This window comes from Mobula birostris, chromosome 12 (genome assembly GCF_030028105.1).
Source record: "Mobula birostris isolate sMobBir1 chromosome 12, sMobBir1.hap1, whole genome shotgun sequence".
Taxonomy (NCBI): Eukaryota; Metazoa; Chordata; class Chondrichthyes; order Myliobatiformes; family Myliobatidae; genus Mobula; species Mobula birostris.
This window is the reverse complement of record NC_092381.1, coordinates 51,813,131-51,840,861: the sequence shown is the minus strand read 5'-3', so window position 1 is coordinate 51,840,861 and position 27,731 is coordinate 51,813,131. Positions and strand designations below refer to the sequence as shown.

General features: G+C 38.7%; 1 protein-coding gene across 7 annotated transcripts in view; it reads left to right on the top strand.

Annotated features, from left to right (window-relative positions):
* Positions 1-27,731, top strand: part of nfia (nuclear factor I/A) — a 584,092-nt gene that overhangs the window by 396,581 nt on the left and 159,780 nt on the right. For all 7 annotated transcript variants that reach the window (XM_072273792.1, XM_072273797.1, XM_072273794.1 and 4 more), the window contains 2 exons: positions 3,028-3,145; positions 21,332-21,459. In XM_072273792.1, the coding sequence (XP_072129893.1) occupies positions 3,028-3,145; positions 21,332-21,459 (246 nt within the window). The remainder of the gene's footprint in view (positions 1-3,027; positions 3,146-21,331; positions 21,460-27,731) is intronic.

The window sequence follows — 27,731 nt, the reverse complement described above, 5'->3', positions numbered from 1 at the left end:
ATACATTTATTTTATGGTAGAAAAGTGGCCATTTATCAAATATTTTACGGCTTTAACACCTGAGGAAAAAATGTGTGAAGCCACAGAAGGTCATTCTTGAAGCAGTCTACTTCCTAAAGATTGCTTTTCGTTCTTTTTTTTCTGCATTGCAAGGAATTTTATATGAACAGCTGCAGGGAACAGTTTTGTTTTTGTCACCCTTTGATACCTAATTGAGAAACTGTTAGACAAAGCAACCCCTGCAGAATTCAAGATTTTCTTCAAAACACTTAGGCTTTTTAATGATTCTTGACATGCCATCGTAATTGTACAACATCTTGATGCTCTTAGATACAAAGTCAGGCTTTACCAAAAAATTCCACAAGTTGAATAGATTCATATCTGGTACGAGGTGAACAACGTAAAATGAATCTGAATCAAAATCAGGTTTAATGTCACTGGCATATGTCGTGAAATTTGTTGTTATGTGGCAGAAGTACATTGCAATACATAATAAAAACAGTGAATTACAGTAGAAAGTATATATATATATGTTAAATTAAGTAAGTAGTGCAAAAAGAGTAGTGAGGTGATATTCATGGGTTCAATATCCATTCAGAAATCTGATGGCAGAGGGGAAGAAGCTATTCTTGAATCACTGAGTGTGTGCCTTCTGGCTCCTGTACTTCCTCCCTGACAGTAGCAATGAGAAGAAGATGTGTCCTGGATGATGGGGGTTCTTAATGATACATGCCACCTTTTTGAGGCATTGCTCCTTGAAGATGTCCAGGATGTTGGGGAGGTTAGTGCCCATGATGAGAGCTGACTGAGTTTACAACTTTCTGCAGCTTATTTCAATCGTGTACAGTGAACCCTCCTCACCGGATGGTGATGGAGCCAGGTGGAATGCTTTTCATGGTACATTTATAGAAATTTATGAATGTCTTTGCTGACATATCAAATCTCCTCAAACTCCTCAGGAAATATAGCCACTGTTGTGCTTTCTTTGTAACTGCATCAATATGTTGGGCCCAGGATAGATCCTCTGAGATGTTAACACCCAGGTAGCTGAAAATGCTCACCCTTTCCACATTTGATCCATCAGTGAGGACCAGTGTGTGTCCCCTCGTCTTACCCTTTCTGAAGTCCACAATCAATTCTTTGGTCTCATTGATGTTGAGTGCAAAGTTGCTGCTGCAGCACCACTCAACCAGCTGATCTATCTTGCTCACATACACCAGTTAAAATGAGATATTTGCATAAAGTAAAAGAGGAAAGGTCTAAGAATGAATTATGCAATGCCTTATATCCTTTTCCTTTGAGTGAGAAACTTAAGGGCCACAAATGAGGCTTGGTTGTAAAATGCCTGGTGCCTTTCGAGCATCGTGGGTGGATGAGCAGCCTTCACAGAGTGGGTTGGATGGGAGGCTGCATATTAGTGTATCGCTATTTGTGTAAGTGGATAGGAACAATGGCTTTGATCTTGAAATGCAAAAGGAAGCATGATTATGTTCTAAGATATTTGTTTTTGAAAAAATAGAGCAATGGTTTAACAGTTTTCCAAGCTAATGTTATGAAGTCATTTCCCTATTATTATTCTGCAGCAAAATTTATTTGCCACATATATCGTAGATTATCAAGACCAAGATAAAGTTGGCCTATTTCCAGTAAACTAAATGTATCGGATTGCTCTGATCACTACTTTCAATTATTACCCAGGCCTCAACAGCATTTTCTGATATTAGAATACTACAGTATTAAGTAAGCTTTGAAACCAGATAAGGATTTTGACACATTTCAACAAAACATCTGCACAACAACCAAAGTTTGTGCAATCATATTTGCCAGATTAATATTTTCTTTCAGTTGATTATAATGAAGAAGAAAGTATTGACAAAGATAACACTTTTCCATTATGTGCGATGCTTGGTATACTACATTAACTATTGTGTGAACTACACAACATACCTATGAATTGCAGTATAAGGTTAATAAATAGCACATTCTAGTGATTTGATAGCAACTTTTGCAATAAAATTACAATTAGGTTATACACTGTCCAGTGTGATGTTGAGTGCCTGTTCCTAACCTGTTTTAAATGTAGTTCTGAGGCTAAACTTTAAAAGATTAATAAAACTCTGATTTTATCATACCGAAATGGTGTGTTTAAAAGTATCCCATTTCTGGATTGACATCAGTTTCTAAATAACATCAGCCAAGTCAGGTTACCATAGCAGCTTCATGATGTCAACCAAATGCATGGTATCTTTATTTTATTTAGAGACACAGATGGCAACAGGCCCCTCTGATCTTTCTACACTGACCAGTTACACCCAAGTGACCAATTAACTACTAATCTTTATGACTTTGGAATGTGGGAGGAAACCGGAGCCCGCAGAGGAAAGCCGCTCATTCACAGGGAGAACGTACAAAAGCCTTACAGACAGCATTGGGAATCATTGGCACTGTAAAATATTATGCTACTGTGCCTTCCCAATACAATAAAGGAAACTTTAATTATATGGCATATCTTTATCATGTTTCAAATGTATTCACAAATATTGTTCATCTTGCAGCTTTTTTTACTCTAAGTTCTGTTAACAGGGAGAATTTAAATTTAAAACAAAATGCTGAATGTCTCTAAAAGCAGAAGGCCTTGCTATTCAAGCTTAAAGAGGCAATTGATAGCACCTTAACATTAGGCTTTAGAGATTGCAGCTTTGATTGATTTTCTTAGAAGTCAGTGGGGCTGAGATGTGGCCATTTTTTAGTGCCTTATTGCATATATACTGCATCAGCATTCTCGCTGAAAGGTGTCTAAATTGTTATAGGTACGATCTCAGGTCACATTCTACACTAATCAGTCATGCCATTTCCAACAATTGCCTCACATTTAGAGTACATTATGCATTTTTTCATTAAAAGATTGCCTAGCACAAATTAGAAAAAATGAGCTGACGGCAATCTAATGCATATCAATTGTAAGTTTTTATATTCTGTATCATCTTGAGAGTTTTTGTAATAATGCTTTATCTTTACTCTTCCCAGTACCAATAGCTGTCGGAACAGGCCCAAACTTCTCCCTCTCAGATTTGGAGGGATCTTCGTACTATAGCATGAGCCCGGGGGCTATGAGGAGATCCTTGCCCAGCACGTCCTCAAGCAGGTAATCTAAATATATATATGAATTATTAAAGAATTTGGGGGATTATGATTATGAAGACTATTCAATTGAAAATGAAATAGTAAAGAGATTCTGATTGCTTGAAATTGATAAGCTGTGTCAGATTGTTGCAAAATAATTTCACACAAATATTGGCTGGAATGATACTAGTTGCTACTTGCACTTACTGTTTGAATAACCGAAGGGAAAAAGGATGCAGTACCTCAGTAATTCAGGCATGTATCATGATGGTCAATAAACAATATCACACAGAAATACTGCTTCTCCAGTCTGGCTGGTTGTGACTGTAGAATTTAGATTGGGCACCATTTTTTTTAATTCCCTAGATTTCTCTGCAATCCCCAAATTGCTTGTAAACCATTTTTACTATTTACTCAAGCTGTAGAATGAGTTGGCAATGGAAGTGGTAGATAAGGGTTCATTTGTAACATATAAGAGTAGTTTGGGTAAATATGTGAGTGAGAGATGTATGGACAGGATGCAGGTAAATGGGACTGGGTAGAAGATGGTTTAGATGGGCTGAAGACCTGTTTTAGAGTAATGCTGTATGATTATGACTTTTCATTATCACATTACAAGTCAAACTTCAACCATGATGTGAATCAAACACTATTACTTTGTTTAAAAAATACTGTAGCTTCATGGGGTATCTTAATTCTGGGTTCCAATTAACACTTCTTTTGCTCATCATATGTGGGGATTCATGCACCTTTAAGTTAAAATCATGTTTAAATGTTAACACTTCAATGAGGTTTGCATCTGTGAAATATTGATAATGCTAGTAGAATTATATAGAAATTTGCTTTTATTTTAAAATCCCTTATAATTTATTTCAAGATTGTAACATGTTTGCATCACAGTAGTTCTACTCTCTTTTACAACATGAATTTCTTACTGCGAGCAAGTTACTGGCCCAGAATTTATTGAAAAATATCAGTGAAGTTTATGCCATAAAATGAATAAATTAAGCTATTATTTGGATTTAATATCTCAACTATGAGAAAAAGAGAAATAGAAATAGAGTTAAGTGTTTATTAACACGGAAGTAAGAACAAATGGGAGGAGTGATGGGAGTGATTTGGTGAGGGGTATCAGAAAATCGGCTGTGCGTCAGCAGTGAGAGAGAGGTCAGCAGATCAAGACTCAGTACAGTGAGGGATGGACCCAAGTATTTAAGTAGGTAAATTTTCCAGATTAGAATAGTGAGATTAAGATCATGTTGTCCCAGGAATGCCTCTTAATATTTCAAAAGGTGATTTGCACCTTGAAAAACATCATGCATGCAAAAGATGAAACCCTCCAATTCTTTGAAGACCTGACTTGACCTGCAAGTCACTGCGTTTGTGATTTACTCTGGGCAAAATAAAGTTTCATTCCTGTGGTGCTGATAAATCTTCTTCTGTGGCATCTAACTTCTGGGCACATTTGCGTTATTGAAAATCCAAAATTGCTGTGCCTTTCTTGAGGTAATTTCATGTGCAGCTGAATATGTACTTAAATAGCACAACAAACTATCCTAATTTACAGTTCTCAGATGTAGGAGGTTTAGTTATAGATAAAAATAATTAAATGAAAGGGCCATATATAATAGCTCTAATTTATTTGCATACTCCCTTATTCCCTTTGAAAATTGTTGTGCAGGTATCTTAAGCTTTGTATAATAAGAATAAAAGGTAGAAAAGTTTGGATCCTGTCTTAGAAACATGGAAAACCTACAGCACAATACAGGCCCTTCGGCCCACAATGCTGTGCTGAACATGTCCTTACTTTAGAAATTACCTAGGGTTACCCATAGCCATTTATTTTTCTAAGCTCCATGTACCTATCCAGGAGTCTCTTAAAAGACCCTATCGGATCCGCGTCCACCACTGTCACCGGCAGCCCATTTCATGCAGTAACATAGTCATAGTCATACTTTATTAATCCCGGGGGAAATTGGTTTTCGTTACAGTTGCTCCATAAATAATAAATAGTAATAGAACCATAAATAGTTAAATAGTGATCTGTAAATTATGCCAGTAAATTATGAAATAAGTCCAGGACCAGCCTATTGGCTCAGGATGTCTGACCCTCCAAGGGAGGAGTTGTAAAGTTTGATGGCCACAGGCAGGAATGACTTCCTATGATGCTCAGTGCTGCATCTCGGTGGAATGAGTCTCTGGCTGAATGTACTCCTGTGCCCACCCAGTAAATTATGTAGTGGATGGGAGACATTGACCAAGATGGCATGCAACTTAGACAGCATCTTCTTTTCAGACACCACCGTGAGAGAGTCCAGTTCCATCCCCACAACATCACTGGCCTTACAAATGAGTTTGTTGATTCTGTTGGTGTCTGCCACCCTTAGCCTGCTGCCCCAGCACACAACAGCAAACATGATAGCACTGGCCACCACAGACTCGTAGAACACCCTCAGCATCGTCCGGCAGATGTTCTCCTCAGGAAATAGGGACAGCTCTGACCCTTCTTGTAGACAGCCTCGGTGTTCTTTGACCAGTCCAGTTTATTGTTTATTAACCACTCTCTGCGTAAATAAACTCACCCCTGGCATCTTCTCTGTACCTACTTCCAAGCATCTTAAAACGGTGCCCTCTCATGTTAACCATTTCAGCTCTGGGAAAAAGCCTCTGACTATCCACACGATCAATGCCTCTCATCATCTTATACATCTCTATCAGGTCACCTCTCATCCTCCATCGCTCCAAGGAGAAAAAGCCAAGTTCACACAACCTATTCTCATAAGGCATGCAATCCAGGCAATATCCTTGTAATTCTCCTCTGCACCCTTTCTATGGTTTCCACATCCTTCCTTTAGTGAGGTGACTAGAACTGAGCACAGTACTCCTCTCTGCTCCTAAACTCAATCCCACAGTTGGTGAAAGCCAATGCACTGTTTGCCTTCTTAACCACAGAGTCAACCTGCGTAGCAGCTTTGAATGTCCTATGGACTCGGACCCCAAGATCCCTCTGATCCTTCACACTGCTAAGGGTCTTGCAATTAATGCTATATTCTGCCATCATATTTGACCTACCACAATGAACTATCTCACACTTACCTGGGTTGAACTCCATTTGCCACTTCTCAGCACAGTTTTGCATCCTATTGATGTTCCATTGTAACCTCTGGCAGCCCTCCACACTATCCACATCACCCCCAACCTTTGTGTCATCAGCAAATTTATTAACCCATCCCTCCACTTCCTTATCCAGGTCATTGATAAAAATCATGAAGAGAAGGGGTCTCAGAACAGATCCCTGAGGCACACCACTGGTCACCAACCTCCATGCAGAATATGACCCGTCTACAACCACTCTTTGCCTTCAGTGGGCAAGCCAATTCTGGAGCCACAAAGCAATGTCCCCTTGGATCCCATGCCTCCTTACTTTCTCAATACGCCGTGCAGGGGTACCTTATCAAATGCCTTGCTGAAATCCATATACAGTACATCTACGGCTCTTCCTTCATCAATGTGTTTAGTCACATCCTCAAAAAATTCAATCAGGCTCGTAAGGCACGGCCTGCATTTGACAAAGCCATGCTGACTATTCCTAATCATATTATGCCTCTCCAAATGTTCATAAAACCTGCCTGTCAGGATATTTTCCATCAACTTACCGACCACTGAAGTAAGACTCCCTGGTCTATAATTTCCTGGGCTATCTCTACTCCCTTTCTTGAATAAGGGAACAACACCTGCAACCCTCCAATCTTCCAGAACCTCCCCCGTCCCCATTGATGATGCAAAGATCATTGCCAGAGGCTCAGCAATCTCCTCACTCACCTCCTGCAGTAGCCTGGTGTACATCTTGTCCCGTCCCGGTGACTTATCCGATTTGATGCTTTCCAATAGTCTTACTTTTGTTACTTTGACTTTTATTACCAACTTATCTTTTGCTAAACTTTCCTGCAACGTGATGTAGTAGGATGTTTATCTGATGTGAGGTAGACTATGGCTTTATATTCTGAAAGCACATAAGTAATTTGTGTGTCCTTATCCCACCCTTTATTCTTGCCAAGTGAAGAGATAACATGATTACTGGAAGGCAATATTGATATTGTGGTAGTATGTGGAACTGAAAGATTTATTTCTGAGCTGTTCAGGAGCTGGCTAACCTGCATCCTTTTAGCTGCAAAGTTACAGGTTCAGGCAGAAAACTTATGCCTAGATAATTTTTGATGGACTGAAGTGATGTGCTTAAATTTATTGGTTCAGAAGAGAAATCGAATTTGTGCACCTCTATTTAGATCCAGCTCTGCATAATTTAATCCAAACAGAACTGAGGGAGGCATTAATTGCATTCTGCGTTTTTGATCCTGTGCAATGCAGTAAGGAATGCAAAGCATGAAAGGCCTGTTGTGGATGTACCTGGCCTCTTCAAACACATCTGAATTCACTATTAAGTTGTATAACTTGCTGAGCTAAGCAATCGGGTGCATTTCATGTCTATTCCTCAGAGAAGTGCCAGCCGTAGCTGGTGTATTTAGTGCTACACCATTAATTTAAACAAAGTTAAGGTAAATGTTTTATGTATTTTTCTTCATATCATTATTTTAAAATAATTAAGTGCATCACCACACACTTCCCTACTCTGCTCTCCATCTGCCAGTTCTTTGCCCATTCTTCCTATTCTGTCCAATTCCTTCTGCCGACTCCGTGCTTCCTCAACAGTGCCTGGCCCTCCAATTATCTTGTATTATCTTCAAACTTGGCAACAAAGCATTTAGATCATTAACATGTAACATAAAGAGAAAAGGTCCCAACACCAACCTCTAAGGAACACCATTAGTCGCCAGCAGCCAATCGGAAAAGCCCCCCTTTATTCCCACTCTTTGCCTCCTATCAGTCAGCCAATCTTCTCTCCATGCTGGCATCCTTCCTGTAATACTGTGGGCTCTTATCTTGTGTAGTAGCCTTGTGTGGGATCTTGTCATGGGCCTTCTGAAAATCCAAGTAAATAACATCCACTGCTTTTTATTTCCTCAAAGGATTCCAACAGATTTGTCAGGCAGGACTTCCCCTTAAAGAAACCACGCTGAATTCCACCTATTTTATCATGTTTCTCTAAGCTTTCCAAAAGCTCATCCTTAATTGTGGTCCCTAACAATTAACAATCACGGAAGTCAGGCTAACTGGCCTATAGTTTCCTGCTTTTTTTCCCTCCCTCCTAAAGAGTGGGGTGATACTCTACAGCAACCTCTTCTAGAACACTAGGTGTATTCCGTTTTGTCTAGATGACTTATCTCCCTTCAGACCTTTCTGCTTCCCAGGATCCTTCATAAAATAGCAAATGCACTCACTCCTGTCCCCCAACACTCTCAGATTTCTGGCATACTGCTGCTGTCCTCCACAATGAAGACTGAAGCATTATTGAGTTCTTCCGTCATTTCTTGATCCCCATTACTTCTCTCCAGCATCATTTGCCAGTGGTTGGATATCCAATCTTACCTCTCTTTTACTCTGTAAATCTGAAAAAAAAACTTTTGGAATCCTGTTTTATATTATTGGATAGCTTACCTTCATATTTCATCTTTTCTCTCACTATTGCTTCTTGAGTTAACTTTTCTTGATTTTTTAAAACTTCCCAATCTTCAAGCATTCCCACTAATGTTGCTATATTGTATGCACTCTCTTCTCCTTTTATGCTGTCTTTGACTTCTCTTGTCAGTCATAGTAGCCTCTAATTGGATACCACGCATTGGCCACATCTTCCCCTCCTACTCCCTTCAGCATTCTGAGTTGATCATTTCCTCTGCAGCTTGTTGTTTCTCTCATCCATCCCTGTCAACCACTATCATTCTCATTGTGGTCTGCTGTGCAGCTGTACGAGGTGTACCACCTGCTCTTTTGCCATTCTTTTCTCACCATACGTGGACCCTCTGGGTGAAGCTGTGATTTACTTGCACTTGATCCATTTTCATACATTGCATTCTGTGCTAATGATTTGGTCCCTCATGCACTGAGAAACAAATACCCCTGGGCACCTTTGCAGGACACCTCCATTCAGTCAACAATGGTGACCCTCAGCTTCCAATCACCTCTCACTTTGATACTCTGAATCATTTTTCCCTGTCTGTGTCTGTTCAATGAAAAACATCTCTTCTATCTGGATATGTTTCAGCCATTGGAACTGACTATTATATTCAGCCATTTTCGATCATCATTTTTCTCCACAGATGCTGCTGGATATTTTAGTTTCAATGTATTATTTGTTGTGTATTTAATATTTGAGTAATATTGCAAATGTTGTTTGATTAAGCATTCTTGTTTTTTTACATAATTCATATGAATGAAGTACCTGAATGGCATCTGCCATCAGGATACCACGTGATATGCACACTCCCTGTTTAAACTAAAAACAAAGCAAAAATAGTTTCTCCTGGGCTCCCATTTTTTGCTTTCAATAATGTTTTGGAGTTACGAAACATAATATTTTGTTTCCTTTCTTTTTTTTTGCCCGCATCTGCCAGACTTGAAAGCCATGGTGGTCTTGACAACATTGGTTTGCACCATAACATAGACGACCCTCCCGTCTGTCCATTCCTCACCCTCACTAGCAACCAAAAACAATTTTTTCCAGTTCAGGTGAAGGGTGATAAACTTGAAACATTTTTTTTGTCTTCGTGGATGCTGTCTGGCCTGCTGTGTGCTTGCAGCATCTTCTGATTTTGTTTTTGGATCTCTAGCATCTGCAGACTTTTTGTTCCAAGACACCCAGTGAGATTGGAAGGCTTCTGAACAGTGTTCCAATCATTTCATAAGTTATTTGAGGCTTTGAGATTGTTCTTGTTCTATGGAGTTGGCACAGACCAGTTCCTAAAGCTACCTGGTGCCTAACAGGAGAGTTAAGGAACATAAGGAATTGTAGCTTTTTGTGTTTATTAATATTCTTTAAATGATAGCAGAGTCAAAATCAATCAAAATGTAATGTGGTGTTTTAATGCATGTGCTGGTGTCTGAGAACCTAATACAAGCTTGCTAAGCTTTATTGGATTGTGTTTCCTGATTGCACAAAAAATGACAAATGCTGTACATCTCAAATAAAAATGAAAATGCTGAAGAAAAACAGTATGATATTACTTAATGCATTTTCTCAACACTTCTCTTGTGATTCCTAATTTCAAGAAACTGTGCTGTAATTTTTAATGGGCTTTGTTTTGTCATTTCTCATTAGTTATTATCAGACATCTGTAATTAATAGCTAAATGATGTCATGTGAATAGGGTTTATATTATATAGCTTTTATTGCCCACATCTTGACAACATTTTTTTTGAGCCCTTGGGAGCCTGGGATTCAGCCTACTGCAACCTAGCCTGAATCCTCTCAAGGGATTATGCCTTGCCATCTTCGTCTGATTAAAAAAATGCTGAGAACTTAGAGGAAAAGAAAACATTTTATATTTCTTTCTCTGGCCTTAACACCCTTGAGTGGCAGAAGTTAAAGACATAGTTAATAATGATTTAAAAAGGAAGGTAGATAACTAGAGAACATAGTTTGGTAGGGTAACCTAAGTACACACCAGTAGGACATTTTATTATGCAGTACATTGTAATAATACATCAATGATAGTTAAAGTAAGTTCTTTTTGGAATGTTAATTAAGTGTTTGGATGAATAAATAAAAGGAAACAAAATTGAAGGCTTATGTGGAAAGTACAGGAGTATATCAATGAACCAGCCTAGGTATGATAGACAGAATGACCTTCTAGACTACATAATCCTATAGCAAAAGCAGGTGGGTAGTCTGCATCTGAGCTATTGCTACAGTGCTGGGTTTGCACACACTGGACAGTGGTGATTATTCTCAGAGTCTTTTTCCCTCTAGAAATAGTTAACTTCCTTCCTATGATAATGACCAGAAGCAGAGTGAGGATGATGGCTGTCAACCAGTCAGCACCATACTACCTAGCTAAAAACCACATTGAATTAAAGCCACATTAAAATGGCAAGGCACCCCAGTTTACTCTTGTTTTTTTTGTTATATGCTTACCCATAGTATAATATTTTTCTGTATGGTATAACTTTGTTCATGCCACTGCAAAAACACATCGATTTTGTAAACAAGCAGATCTAACAAGCCAGAGTCCCTCTGGCTGGTTTGATCATTTAAGAAAATGGATATTTATACATTGTTTTTACATTTTAAAGATGTGTGAGATTAATACTGTTTATTGTCCTGTGTCAGCAAGGTTAAATTGTGTGATAATTGATCATAAATCACACTTGTGGACTGAAAAATACAGAAAAAAAGAATACAAAACAAGCTTTATCAATGTGGTTTAGTTACTGGAAGAGTCAGCAAGAGTCTGATCAAAGAACTTTCATTAGGCTTTAGCCTTGCTGCAGAATTCTTAAAATGCTGAAGATGGAACTGGAATGATATTGAATTGGAGCGAGAAGAAAAATGACCGTGACTATGGTAGATACACAGAAGCTGCCATCTTTAATGAAACCAACATACTCATTGGCATTCAGGGTCAGTAAACCTGGAGGAATTTCTTGTACCTAAGTTTTTATTTGTGATTTTCTTCTACTCTTACTAACTTTTACTGTTCCAAGCTACAGATACTTCTAAGTTTTGTTCTTTAGTATCTTTATTAATTAACCAGCTCTCCACCAGTGCATCTCATCCTTTATTCAACTTTATTCTCTGTATCCTTCTGAATGAAAAATACCTGTGAAGGAATTTTGTTGGCTTTACATTTCAAGCCTCAAATTATTCATCATCTGCAAACTATTCCACCCATTTAAGCATATCTGCCACAAATTTCCTCTTATCGCTGTGTCACTTCGGTGTAATATGCGTACAAGGCCAAAGGAATTTTCCATAGATAGGGAGAATCCCTTGTCTGCAGGTGGAGATTCATTTTAAAATAAGGAGAAGCCTAATGTGTTTGCATCATTAACTTCCTGGACCAAAATACATGAAACATGCAAAGTCTTTCATTTTAAGATTGTGACCAGAAATAGTTCAGGATAGAAATCAGAGATCTTGCAGCTATTGTTATCAAAGGAACAGTTTGAAGTACCTCTAAGCAATCTATTCAACTGCTGCCTGCAATACTGTATGTTTTACTAAGTCCCTTCAGCAAACACCAAGATATCTAGATATTGAAACAGGTGATCACCTGTTTAATGGAAATTAATTAACTCCAAAACCCCTGTACTGCTGGTGGAATGTAAATTCAGATCTGTTGTGCCCTGTTCACTCAACTTCCCTGTGAGTGGTCTCCATTGGCTCCTTGTTAAGCAGCACACCTTTGTTACCTAAGCCTATCGAATCTTCCGTAGTCATATCATCACTGGCTATGTAATCTCCACCTTTACAAACCTCAATTAGGTGGTTCTCCTCTTGATCAACACTGATTGACTTGCTCTCACATCAAAAGCTGAGCCATGGCCCTAAGCTCTGGAATTATCTCATTAAACTGCAACATCTCTCAACCTCTTCCTTCTTTTTCCCCCTTTCTGACAGTCTTTGAAATGGTTCTTTTCAACCAATTATTTGTTTATCAGTTATGATATCTGATAATTACTCATGTAGTTTGGTTTCAAATAATGTCTTATGAATGGCTTTGAGAAGCAACGTATCAAGTTTTTTGTTTGTAAATGCAAACGGTTGATGCCTTCAGAGAAATAGTGTTGGCACAAGAAAGTTATTCAAAACTTTGCCAGATATGAGGAACTGGTTAGCGACTGTTGGAGGCAGGAATGGAAGGCAAAGTGTATGCCTGTTGAGGAGGGCTGCCAGGACTTTGCTGGACAGTCTCTTCACAGAGCCCTTGCCTCATTGGATGTCACTGGTACAAGGAGGCAGGGAGCCCTCAAGCAGAGAAAGCCTCAAGGTGGCTCTGGATGAAGAGAACAAGTCCGTGGGGATCTGCAGCACCTGCTACGTGTACACAAGTCGTGGCTTGATCAACCATGGCTGGGTCACCTGGGTGAGGGTGAGTGATGTTGAAAGACCCAAAGCATCCGATGACCCCAGGTTACATCACTGATGATGTGTTCAGAGCCTTGTGAGATGTATTCTTCAAAAAAAAGCAATACAAAATATTTACAGTAGAGAAACAGACCAACAGATGTGTGCTTATATTTGTGCTACACGTGGTTCTTTTCATGCATCTAACTTATTTACCTTTCTCTCTCAAGTACTCACCTAGCTTCCCATCACATATATTTATACATCAGCTGATTTGTTTTTAGCTATAATTGCAAAAGAACAATTTATGTTATTTGACTGCTTGCTTTGTGCTTCACTGTAATTGTTTTCAATTACAATAACAAGAGCAACCTATTATCTGTGTCAAAGCTGCTCTGGGTTCACTTTAGGGAGGCCTTGTCCAACAACTCAGCTAAAGTTAAGACCTGAATAAATTAATGTTATTCATGCAAGCAACATTAGTGGTTGTGCTGCAGTTTTTCTCAGCAGTCATTGGTTGGGAATAGGGAAATGTGCTGGGGTTCCTCTCTAGCAGCATCTTCTGAAGATTGCAGGTAACAGTGTTAATTCCTGCATATGAGTGTACTGGTTATACTATCAGGGTCATGTATGAGTAACCAACATCTCAAGGTGAGTTGGAGAGAGTGGCAGAAAATTGATTTTTGTGGTAAAGGCAAAGGAAGGGGAAATTCAGTTGCATTATTACAAAACAGTATTCAATATTTACAACACAAGACGCACAAGCCAGATAGACCAGTGCTGAAATCAGTGTTCCACATGCTCCTCTTTCTACATCTAACCTCATCAATACATACTCATTTTCCTTTCTAGTTCATGTTCTCACCTTGCTTCTCCACATATTTGTTTATACATTCTATGTCTATTCAGCTGCTTTTAGCTATAAACACAAAAGAAAAATCTGTTTTAGCTCCATTCTTACCGAGCATACTGCTGTGTAGTAAGATTGTTTTTTAAAAGAAATTTAATCTAAATATGCAGTAACTATCAATCTGTTATTGTACAGATAACCCTTATAACAAAATCAAGACAGTGTCTTAAAGATTATTCATTAGATCTCTTGCACAAGAAAGACATAGATGTGAATGCATCTGGTGGCTAAGTAAGCTGCTGCTGTGTTATTTGACAAACAATAGTGCTATTTCTGTGCTACTTCTGCTCAGAAGCACTTAGCTGTATTATTGGTGCTTTCATTTAAGTAACAGATATACCTACTAGTTTGAATTCTTCTTTCTTTTAATTCAGTAAACAAAATTATTAAAAGCTTCTTTTCCTAAAAATTTAAGCAGGCATCCATAATTCAAAGAAATAAATTGTAGCTTTCTTGAAGCAATTTATTTTGCAACACTGCAAACTTAATTTACAGGTAACGTTTCTGAATATTGTCTAGGGTTCTCTAATTTTAAGAGAAATTGGAATATGGGTCTTTCTGTGCATTTATTGAACTGCATATCCTCCAAAAGAGATACTGTTAGTTAAACATCACCGGCCTGCTTAATTCTCACTCATAAACATTATCTCAAAAATAAAACTTATGATGATAGCTTACAAATGGACTGACCAGGAAAAGTGTGAAAGAGATGGATCATTACTTTTGGAAAGCCAAAATAATGATCTTTACCTGAAGTACAGAATATTTCACCATATCTGTGCTGCGTTGACTGCATCCACTATAACATTCTGTGATGCACTGTCTGTCTGTACTTCTGTCTATAATTAAAAATATAAAGCATAGAAATTTGATTTGTGCAATTCTTTCCTCTAATGTGATACACAATATAACATCAATTTTTCCAGGACTGGATTATATGTGTGATAATTTCTAGGTAAATTGCAACAGTTGTACAATGGACTACAGTACCAACATTAACACATCTGATTTTCCTCAGCTCCAGCATAAACCTAACAGTTTTACCCTTATGAATATGAATTGTGGGTGATCTTCATGAAACAGATTTACTGGAGCACATGCTCTTGCTTTTTTGTTATTTAAAGGGATGCTTTATGAATATCAGGTGATCTTGCTGGGCAGACTCAGATATAACTGTAGGCTGCTCTCTGAACTTCACCATCATTACAAGCAATAACCCCAAGCCTTTATATCATCGTCACTAAGTGCCATGTCATACGACATGGGAAATCATGACCATGATTGTTCATGGAAAAATTTTCTACAGAAGTAGTTTGCCATTGCTTTCTTCTGGGTCCATGATGATGATGATGTAGATGGACAAAACATTTGGCATGGATGGGGGGCCCATGTCTGTGCTGAACAACTCTGTGACTAGAAGAGAGTTCTGTAAATGTCCGACCATATCATTGTAATAATGCACCAGCACAGGTGATAATGAGGAAGTGTACAGTCGATCAATTTAATTGGATATAATGAACACAATGAAAGACAGTTAATGAGCAAATCTGGCAGATTCTGTACAGCTGCTGCTAGTAAGATATTTTGTACCTCAGTTGCTCCTGTGCCCGCGAGCAGGAGGATCATTTTCAGCAGACTGCTAAATTGACCCTCTTGCCAATCTGGACTCTCTGCTTTTCCTCACTGAATGAGGAGACTTGTCTGTCACCAAAGACTCCAGCTAATTTCCATGGATGTATCACAGAGAGTATCCTGACTGGTTGTGACATTGCCTGCTACCCTCCAATGCACAGGATTGAAAGAGGCTGCAGAGGGTTGTAGACTCAATCAACTCCATCAAGGGCACAACCCTCCCCACCATCAAGTTTATCTTCAAAAGACATTGCCTCTCAAGAAGGCAGCATCCATCACTGAGAATCCTCAGCATTCAGAGCATGTCCTGTTCTCGTTACCACCACTGGTGAAGCGGTACAGGAGCCTGAAGACCCACAATCAAAAGTTTACAAACAGCTTCCTTATGTCCACCATCAGATTTCTGAATGGTCCATAAACCCATGAACACTACCTCACTATTCCTCTTTTGTACTATTAAACATGGAAACATAGAAAATAGGTGCAGGAGTAGGCCATTCGGCCCTTCGAGCCTGCACCGCCATTTATTATGATCATGGCTGATCATCCAACTCAGAACCCCGCCCCAGCCTTCCCTCCATACCCCCTGACCCCCGTAGCCACAAGGGCCATATCTAACTCTCTCTTAAATATAGCCAATGAACTGGCCTCAACTGTTTCCTGTGGTAGAGAATTTCACAGATTCACCACTCTCTGTATGAAGAAGTTTTTCCTAATCTCGGTCCTAAAAGGTTTCCTCTTTATCCTCAAACTGTGACCCCTTGTTCTGGACTTCCCCAACATCGGGAACAATCTTCCTGCATCTAGCCTGTCCAATCCCTTTAGGATTTTATACGTTTCAATCAGATCCCCCCTCAATCTTCTAAATTCCAACGAGTACAAGCTCAGTTCATCCAGTCTTTCTTCATATGAAAGTCCTGCCATCCCAGGAATCAATCTGGTGAACCTTCTTTGTACTCCCTCTATGGCAAGGATGTCTTTCCTCAGATTAGGGGACCAAAACTGCACACAATACTCCAGGTGTGGTCTCACCAAGGCCTTGTACAACTGCAGTAGTACCTCCCTGCTCCTGTACTCGAATCCTCTCGCTATAAATGCCAGCATACCATTCGCCTTTTTCACCGCCTGCTGTACCTGCATGCCCACTTTCAATGACTGGTGTATAATGACACCCAGGTCTCGTTGCACCTCCCTTTTTCCTAATCGGCCACCATTCAGATAATAATCTGTTCTCCTATTTTTGCCACCAAAGTGGATAACTTCACAATTATCCACATTAAATTGCATCTGCCGTGAATTTGCCCACTCACCCAACCTATCCAAGTCACCCTGCATCCTCTTAGCATCCTCCTCACAGCTAACACTGCCACCCAGCTTCGTGTCATCCGCAAACTTGGAGATGCTGCATTTAATTCCCTCATCCAAGTCATTAATATATATTGTAAACAACTGGGGTCCCAGCACTGAGCCTTGCGGTACCCCACTAGTCACCGCCTGCCATTCTGAAAAGGTCCCGTTTATTCCCACTCTTTGCTTCCTGTCTGCTAACCAATTCTCCATCCACATCAATACCTTACCCCCAATACCGTGTGCTTTAAGTTTGCACACTAATCTCCTGTGTGGGACCTTGTCAAAAGCCTTTTGAAAATCCAAATATACCACATCCACTGGTTCTCCCCTATCCACTCTACTAGTTACATCTTCAAAAAATTCTATGAGATTCGTCAGACATGATTTTCCTTTCACAAATCCATGCTGACTTTGTCCGATGATTTCACCGCTTTCCAAATGTGCTGTTATCACATCTTTGATAACTGACTCCAGCAGTTTCCCCACCACCGACGTTAGGCTAACCGGTCTATAATTCCCCGGTTTCTCTCTCCCTCATTTTTTAAAAAGTGGGGTTACATTAGCCACCCTCCAATCCTCGGGAACTAGTCCAGAATCTAACGAGTTTTGAAAAATTATCACTAATGCATCCACTATTTCTTGGGCTACTTCCTTAAGCACTCTAGGATGCAGACCATCTGGCCCTGGGGATTTATCTGCCTTCAATCCCTTCAATTTACCTAACACCACTTCCCTACTAACATGTATTTCGCTCAGTTCCTCCATCTCACTGGACCCTCTGTCCCCTACTATTTCTGGAAGATTATTTATGTCCTCCTTAGTGAAGACAGAACCAAAGTAATTATTCAATTGGTCTGCCATGTCCTTGCTCCCCATAATCAATTCACCTGTTTCTGTCTGTAGGGGACCTACATTTGTCTTTACCAGTCTTTTCCTTTTTACATATCTATAAAAGCTTTTACAGTCAGTTTTTATGTTCCCTGCCAGTTTTCTCTCATAATCTTTTTTCCCCTTCCTAATTAAGCCCTTTGTCCTCCTCTGCTGAACTCTGAATTTCTCCCAGTCCTCAGGTGAGCCACTTTCTCTGGCTAATTTGTATGCTTCTTCTTTGGAATTGATACTATCCCTAATTTCTCTTGTCAGCCACGGGTGCACTACCTTCCTTGATTTATTCTTTTGCCAAACTGGGATGAACAATTGTTGTAGTTCATCCATGCAACCTTTAAATGCTTCCCATTGCATATCCACCATCAATCCTTTAAGTGTCATTTGCCAGTCTATCTTAGCTAATTCACGTCTCATACCTTCAAAGTTACCCCTCTTTAAGTTCAGAACCTTTGTTTCTGAATTAACTATGTCACTCTCCATCTTAATGAAGAATTCCACCGTATTATGGTCACTCTTACCCAAGGGGCCTCTCACGACAAGATTGCTAATTAACCCTTCCTCATTGCTCAAAACCCAGTCCAGAATAGCCTGCTCTCTAGTTGGTTCCTTGACATGTTGGTTCAAAAAACCATCCCGCATACATTCCAAGAAATCCTCTTCCTCAGCACCTTTACCAATTTGGTTCACCCAATCTACATGTAGATTGAAGTCACCCATTATAACTGCTGTTCCTTTATTGCACACATTTCTAATTTCCTGTTTAATACCATCTCTGACCTCACTACTACTGTTAGGTGGCCTGTACACAACTCCCACCAGCGTCTTCTGCCCCTTAGTGTTACGCAGCTCTACCCATATCGATTCCACATCTTCCCGGCTTATGTCCTTCCTTTCTATTGCGTTAATCTCTTCTTTAACCAGCAACGCCACCCCACCTCCCCTTCCCTCATGTCTATCCCTCCTGAATATTGAATATCCCTGAACGTTGAGCTCCCATCCTTGGTCACCCTGGAGCCATGTCTCTGTGATCCCAATTATATCATAATCATTAATAACAATCTGCACTTTCAATTCATCCACCTTATTACGAATGCTCCTTGCATTGACACACAAAGCCTTCAGGCGCTCTTTTACAACTCTCTTAGCGCTTATACAATTATGTTGAAAAGTGGCCCTTTTTAATGCTTGCCCTGGATTTGTCAGCCTGCCACTTTTACTTTTCTCCTTAGTACTTTTTGCTTCTACCCTCACTTTACACCCCTCTGTCTCTCTGCACTGGTTTCCATCCCCCTGTTGTGAACTAACCTCCTCATGCCTAGCCACTTTAATTTGATTCCCACCCCCCAACCATTCTAGTTTAAAGTCACCTCAGTAGCCCTCGCTAATCTCCCTGCCAGGATATTGGTCCCCCTAGGATTCAAGTGTAACCTGTCCTTTTTGTACATTATTCATTAATTTGTTCATTGTAACCTACAGTAAGTTATATGGCTTACAGTATACAGCTGCTGCAAAACAGCAAATTTCATAACATACGTCAGTAATAATGTACTTGATTCTGATTTAGCCTGAATGGAGGTTTTGAAAGACATAATCCTAAATTTGGAAGTGTTGTGTGGAGGCCCTGAAGGTAGAATGTCTTTTCTGATGATGAGGTGGTGAAGTATTAGGAAAGGATATTAGGAAATTGGTGAAGTATTGTGGTGGGGTGGGAATAAAACTTCAAGGAAGTAGTATTTTTAATAGTCTGTGCTTGACATTGATACATCTTGTGAGATGAAGAAATCATTTGCAGCATTGTTATGGATTTTCACTTCTGGGGACTTCTTTCTTTCTTTTTAAATCTTTTTATTGAATTAGTACACAAAAGGTAAACCATATAGGCACTGATACAAAGTTGCAATATAACTTTACAAGAGATATTAATACAAAAAAAATTAGTACAAACAGTGCAGTTTAGATATAAAATATAATAGTATACTAATTTTCAAACATGTCAATAAGGAAAAAAACCCAAAAAAAAACCCACCGTGCAACTCAGCTAAAAAGCAAAGCAAAGCAATGGGCTAACTAGGTATCAAGTAGAGTAAAACAACTTAAAACAATCACATCCTCAAACCCGACCTCCATTAAAAACAGTTAAAAAGCAAGAAGGGAATGAAGATATGGCCAGAGAAAGAAAAAAAAGTTACATTAAATGAAAATGTTGAATAAAAGATCTCCAAGTCTGTTCAAATTTAACTGAAGAATCATAAAGATTACTTCTAATTTTCTCCAGATTTAAACATAGTATCGTCTGGGAAAACCAAGAGAATGTAGTTGGAGCATTAATCTCCTTCCAATGTTGTAAAATACATCTTTTCGCCATTAAAGTAAGAAATGCAATCAATCTACGGGCTGAAGGGGAAAGATTACTGGAAATTTTAGGTAATCCAAAGATAGCAGTAATAGGATGGGGAGAAATGTCTATGTTCAATACCTTTGAAATAATATTAAAAATATCTTTCCAAAAAGTTTCCAGAGTAGGACAGGCCCAAAACATATGAGTTAAGGAAGCTATCTACCCATGACATCTGTCACACAAAGGGTTAATATGAGAATAAAAACGAGCTAATTTCTGAAGGGCACTTCTGAAGGAGACAGCTTAAGCCACCGTCTGCCAGGTTCTTTGTTATGGTAACTCTGGCTGGTCTTCACAGGATCTCCCTCCTGATATATATTTCTCACTTATGAGCAATGCTAAGGTTCTTCATGTGAATCCGGGAGCCCTTTTCCTCTCCCCTGCAGCCTTTTTCTCCTCCATTATGACTCTAATGTGTGTTATTGCAATGTGGAAGAAAATAGTGATGCTCATTTCGAATAGAGATTGATTGATTTTTGGCCATGAAGGGAACCAAGGAATATGTTTGTGTGGCTAGAAAATGGCACTGAGGTAGAAGATGAGCTATACTGTTGATGAATAACAGAACAATCTTAAGGTCTTGGGTTGCCTATTCCTGCTCTTATATTTATGTGCTTGTGTTCATGTTATCCTCTATTGAACATTTCTTTCTAGGCATTACTACCCAGCTGCTGTTTGAAAACTGATTTTATGATATTTTTTGAAGGAAATGCTAATTAGCTCTCCCTTTGAGCATTGCAGTGTTTAAACACACCACAAAAGTTGATGCAAACAATTACCAAGTTCATATTTACTATAAAAAAATGTAATTTCAGCTACAGGATATCAAACTCATTTTTATGTCAATGCAAATCTGGTGTTGAATGCGAATGTATTTTCCACAAGATCAAGTATTTTCAAGCTGACTATAACTGTGATCTCCAGTGAACATGGATTGAACACTAGTTTGCAGGCTGTGACAGGCTTTAAAGTTTTGAGTTGAACATATGATGCTGCAGTCCTAATGTGTCTTTAAAAAATGGTAAATTTAGCATAACTGTTGCTCTGACACTTAATTCCCCTTTTACAGTTCTGCAAAACGCCACAAATCTATGGAAGATGAAATGGACAGCCCTGGTGAAGAACCCTTTTATACCAACCAAGGTCGATCTCCAGGGAGTGGCAGTCAGTCAAGTGGTTGGCATGAGGTGGAGCCAGGTAAGCAGTCCAGTTGATACCCTGACTATATCTGATTGTTTGTGGAAGGAAAAATGGCATGAATAATATTTTTGTTTTGTTTTGACAATAATGTAAATTTTATCACGATAATTAAGTGCAGTTCCTTTTTTAATACACTGCTGCAGTTGCTTAAAATGATAAGTTAACTGAAATGGTATGAGGTATGTTTTAAAAAGAGTTATAAATTATTCTTGGCACTCATTTTGAACTACTTTTCTGAACAATTGTTTGAATCACCAGCAAATTAAGAAGCTACTGTTAACCTTCAAATCTGTTTTTGGTTTGGAAAATTATTTTATTACCAGTTTGTGTTGTTACGCAATGGCAAGTCACTATAAGTGACAATCCAATTCAGATTGTTACTTTATATCTGGGACAGTATTTTGAACTGTCTGAAAGCCAAAAACAGACATATGATGATTTTGTTTTATGATTTGTGGTATTTCTTTTAATGTTACTTAAGTACAGCCTGTGCAAGACAATGATGTTTTTGGTGCTTCCACTCGGAATTTTAAAAGCTAATATATTATGGTTCATTGAAGTTGGTATTTTGTCATTTCTTTCTTTTTGAGTTTTGGATCCAGGAATTGATTATGCTTGCAAGGAAATGTAGATATCTATTGATTCATACAAGACAAAAAAATGGATTGTCATGACCAGAATCAAAGATGTGTATCATTATAGACTATAATAGATGAGGGAATGACTTTGGTTTGTTTTGGGTTCCATAACAACGAATGCAGTAGCTGAAGCTGTATAGGTTCCTGATAGTACAGTGGTACGTAAATGTGCTACACTGTGGAGGATGTGTAATAGGAGAATATCTGTCTGATTCTTTCCCAGTGAACTTTTGCTCACAGCCAGGTTGTTTCAGGTAGGATGGTAAACTGTGCTTCCCAGATGAAGGTGAGGTATATAGATTATTGAATTAACATGCATTCTCCTGTATTTTCCATCCATTGTTTTGAATGAGGGGGGCAGAAATTAAAGATCTGGCTGACTGTTGTTGAAGAGGAAGGGGATTGATAAGCAACAAAGCAGAAAAATGAAAATCTCACAACTTGGTAGAAAAATTATTCTTATCTTTATAATGTTGTTAGTATCAACACAGGTTGTTGGATTTTCAAAATCATCATGTTTTTTAGACTATGTAATCAAGTGAAACAAAGGAGTGCCAGACTGGTAAATTTTCTTCCATGTGTAGCATTATTCTTGTCAATTGTGTGAATGTGTAATAGGGGATACAGGGAGCTATTTTATGATGAGTATACAATGCTTTGACATAAAGACATTATTCTTTTATATGCAAAGACGTAGCCATCTCTGGTGTGAAGATTTTACTTTTCCATATTTCAAGTACATAACAAGTAATAGGCAACTTCTGCTGTTAGCCATCAAGCTATAAACCAAATGGAAGAATTCCCACAGGTAGTAAAACAAGAAATATAGAGCAGATTTAATCACTCACTTTTCCTAATTCTGAAGAAATCAGAACAAAGGTAGAGGCTAGTTTTTAAGCATTGTTCAATTAAAATAGCTTTTATTTTGTGTGTGAAGCATAATACTGGCCATTTTTAGGTCGCTTACTGTCACTCAGAAGATTCAATCAAGTGCTTGCTCGGAATGCATCATTCTCTGTCCTTCAAAATATTTCAATAAAATTTGAAGCACTTTGTCGTTTTGACAGCTGAGACAACAGAGTGCAGCAGAGATGTCCAAGGAAGTGTGCAAATATGAAATGTACACAGAATCATTGAGTAACACAGCAAGGAAACAGGCCCTTTAGCTCAACCTTTCCACTCCTGTTGTCCAACATCAGGCCCGTGTCCTTTAAAACTCTTCCTATGCATGTATTTATTATTTTTTTAATGTTGTTGAAATCCTAGCCACTCTTTGAATTAAATGAACCATCTGAACAAGCATGATCTCCTTTTCTCTTCTTTTACGCACTGAAGCCTCTGGGCTCTGATCTTTTACTCCACTACTGAAATGGCAGTGAAAACCTTCTTACCATCTCGGCTATGCACGGATATTGGACTAATCCATTTCCTCCCTCCCTTCTACACAAAAGCATGTATAAACACTGCAGACTGCCATCATGCCCCAAGCCAAAATCCTCCACCACCTTTGATTTGGGCAACTTCACAATTACTTAAGTACTCTCCACTAACCAAGTCCTTCAGTCTCAGTTGCAACCAAATTTTGTTTTGGTTTAGCAACTAGCAAAACATTCAATGACCCATCACAGTGGTACCATTGTTTTAACCATTTATCATGCCCTATATTTTATACGTAGTATAATTCAGATTGTTATTATGATATACACAAATATCCAATGAATTTTTGCAGAGCCAGAGCAGTGTTCTACAGTATGGCTCACTATACTATTGCAATCTCAGATGGATCTCTTTTGAAAAACAAGTTACCTTTTATGGGGAGAATACTACAAGCAATTTCATATAGTGTTCTATCCTAGAGGACTTCAACATCACATCCTGTGGAGCACTGGAGAATCACAAACAGTAGCATCAACCTATCAGCCTTTGACTATGTCAAGTGCAATTTCAGAATTTCTGTTAGTTTCATAGTGCAGTGACACCAAATGCTGACCAATTCACTATCATTACAACCAATAGACCCAAGCAATTGCAGATGTGACCAATGCTCTTCCTATTGGCATATTATTACTCAGAATTCCAGAAAAGCACACTGGATTATTTTGGGACCTGATAATAACACTCCATATTGTTACTTATCTACTTTCAAAATACATAATTGATAATTAGTTAAGGAATCACACAAAGCATTTATGCGGGCACTATCAAGTTATGACTGTTGCATTGATTTTAAAACTAGCATGCATTAATATACGGAAGTTGCATATAAATCTCGAAAAAGTATATTTCTTATCCACAGAATGACAAGGTTAGAAACTATATCCAGGTTAAGACTATATTGAATGTGAGTAGTAACTAGATATATATGAGGACTTGTACATAGTGAAAGGGCTGGTTCAAATAAGTTTTAGAGAGACTCTTCTGGAGAAAAAGCACTGAGCTGTAGTTACCAAGTAGTAGGGATAACTACAGAGGCTCAGCATTATATAGTATAAATGAAAATGGGTGGGTCTATTTCAGTCACACACTTGCCCAAGAAGGACTAATCAGGTATTCATTTCTAACACTTAACTGCTACTGATAAACTCAGAAATACAAATACTCTAGGAAGGTCAGAACTGTGCCAGCCACAGTATCCTGACATCTGATTAAAAACTCAATATTAAGATCCCTGTAGCTGATCCACATGAGTTACTGTTAACGAGGGCTGACTACATTTGTTTCACTGTAACATTAGCTGGAGTCGGCTGTCTGTAAAGTGCACTTAGTAATACATGCAGTCTGCTCTCAACACCTGAGTAGGCAATATGCTCTACAACAACTAATAGCGGTTTGCTTTCTCCTGTGATATTAAATGTCAGTGTTTACTTTCTATCTGGGAATATAAAAGCTCTTCTGTATGATAAGGCATTGAAATGCATTCATGTGTACCCAAGATAAAAGTACTTGACTTGCCTGCAAACCTTCAACGAAATTGTCGTAAGGCTGTTCTGCCACCTTGTCTTCCCTTTCCATATCTGTAGAGAATAGTTCTATAGGCACTGCAGACTTTCCACTTACGTTAACTATCCTAGCTGCTTTCATGTAAATATACTTAAGACACAGTTGGATAGATTTTTGCATAGTAATTGGAATTAAGGGTTCTGAGGAAAAGGCAGGTAGGTGGAGGTGAGTCCATGGCCAGATCGGACATGATCTTATTGAATGGTGGAGCAGGCTCGATGGGCCAGATGGCCTACTCCTGCTCCTACTTCCTACGGTCTTATGTTCATGTACAATAACTGAAAGCAAATGTTTTGAAACTATTTAAATTTGCAGGATTCTAGGGCAATGCTACATTTTTAAGAATTTAAAATTCATCTCCTAACAGGTGTCACCAGTATTTCAGACACAGGTTTCCAACAGTATTGATTTTCCAGTTTTGTCCAAGTTGAGACCCAATGTCATCTCACCTCATAACATGCAATTTGATGCAAAGTAAGTCAGTCGTGGACTCTTGTTCTGTGAAAGACAATGACACACTAGGCAATGTGCTTAAAACCTGAGTCATTGGGAGTAGAATGTTTTTAATTACATGGAATTAAATGGTAACAAATAAAGCATGCACGCAATTTATAATAATATTCAATTAACCAGAAAATGATAAGTTTGTATAACTTACCAATATGACATGGTGCATGGATCCCGTAAGCTGAGACCAATACTTTAGAGGAATAGTAAGATTTGGTAATAGTTTCAGCAGATTTTGATAGATTCACACATTCTGATCGTAACGCAACAGATCAATACACAATGCGTAAGTATGATTCACACGAGTGGAGCAGTCTCTTGATTAAGTTATTGGCCAAAGTGATCAAAGTGCACCATTACTGGTATTCTCAACATGAAATGCTCAGCGAGCTTCAGAGTTTGCAGGGAAAAAAACAATTCAAATAACATGTTCTGTCAGTGTAAAGGAAATTTTAAAATAGAATTCTTATTGAGTACTTTCATAGAAAAGTGCAGTAATTTTCAAATCACTCAAACATTCTGCAGTTCCCTTAATCTGTTTGAGAGATGATCGTTTCAGTGAACATTGTGCATTTTATGCTGCAGGAATAATCAAGTGGTATAGCTATTAAAGTGTAGAATGCTTTGCATGATTACAATGATAATTTGAAAATAAACCATATGTGGAAGTATGGCATGTTATCTGAGTGTCCTTGTTTGTTAAAACCAATTGAAAACTGCTTGGATGTGCCCAATTGAAAAGCTACACAAGGTGAAACAACAAACTCGTGTGGGTCTTCAATGATCTACTATTTTCAGTTAATGTTTCAAAATCCAAAGAGAGGAGTAACTCTTCCTAAATCTACTGTGGAGATTTGACAGATGTTTACCAAAATATGAGGATAATAGGTAGGATAAATGCAAGCAGGCTTGAATGGGACTACAACCAGAGGTCATGGGTTAAAGGTGAAAGTTTAAGGGGAACATTTCGGGAAACCCCTTCACTCAGAGGGTTGTTAGAGTGTGGAACGAACTGCTGGCACAAGTGGTGCGTAGAACTCAATTGCAATATGAGAAATTTAGATAGGTACTGTATATAGATGGTAGGAGTATGGTCCCTTTGCATCTTGATGGGAGTAGGCTGTTTAAATGGTTTTGCATGGACTAGAGGGGCTGAAAGGCCTCTCTGTGCTGTACTTTTCTATGTCTATGACTGTAAAGTTAAATGGCGATACAGGAGCAAACTTGTAACATTTAACTACTGGCAGGGATGAATGGGCTAGAAATTCAGATGTGTGACCCATCTGTTTCCAACTATGAAGTGAAGCATTTTCTAAATCTGCATTGTCATTAAGTGAATCTGTTTGTCAGGTATATATGCTCAATGCCATGAACATTAACTCTTTGCAGCAACAGCATGGTACATTGCAGGCATGATAAATGTACATTTGCATAAACTTAAATTAACATAAATTATCCATAATTTACACAACAAAATAAACAGAAGTAAACATAGAACCATACAGCACTACAGCACAGCAACAGGCCCTTCAGCCCATCTAGTCTGTGCCAAACTTTTAATCTGCCTTGTCCCATCCACGTGTACCTGTACCTGCACCTACACAATAGCCCTCCAAACCCCTCCCATCCATGTACAGTATGTAAAATTAGAAATTTGCCTGTAACAGGTATTTAGCACTCAGTTCTAATGATGTATAATCATCTTCCTGCTGAAGTTACATAGCAGCAGCTCTGAATATTCAACTTACTCCTTGGTTTGGCATGTGAGCTTTTAAAACGAAGTGACACCAATCTAGTCCTCCTACCAATTACTTACCCTCTATGGCATATAAATGTTTTTGATGTCTCTGCTTGGGGAAATAGGTCCTTTCTATTTATTCATCATTTTCATAATTTACCATATATAACCATATAAATGTATAAGAATTACAGCACGGAAACAGGCCATCTTGGCCCTTCTAGTCCGTGCCAAACTCTTACTCTCACCTAGTCCCACTGACCTGCACACAGCCCATTACCCTCCATTCCTTTCCTGTCCATATAGCTGTCCAATTTAACTTTAAATGACAACATCGAACCTGCCTCAACCACTTCTGCTGGAAGCTTGCTCCACACAGCTACCAC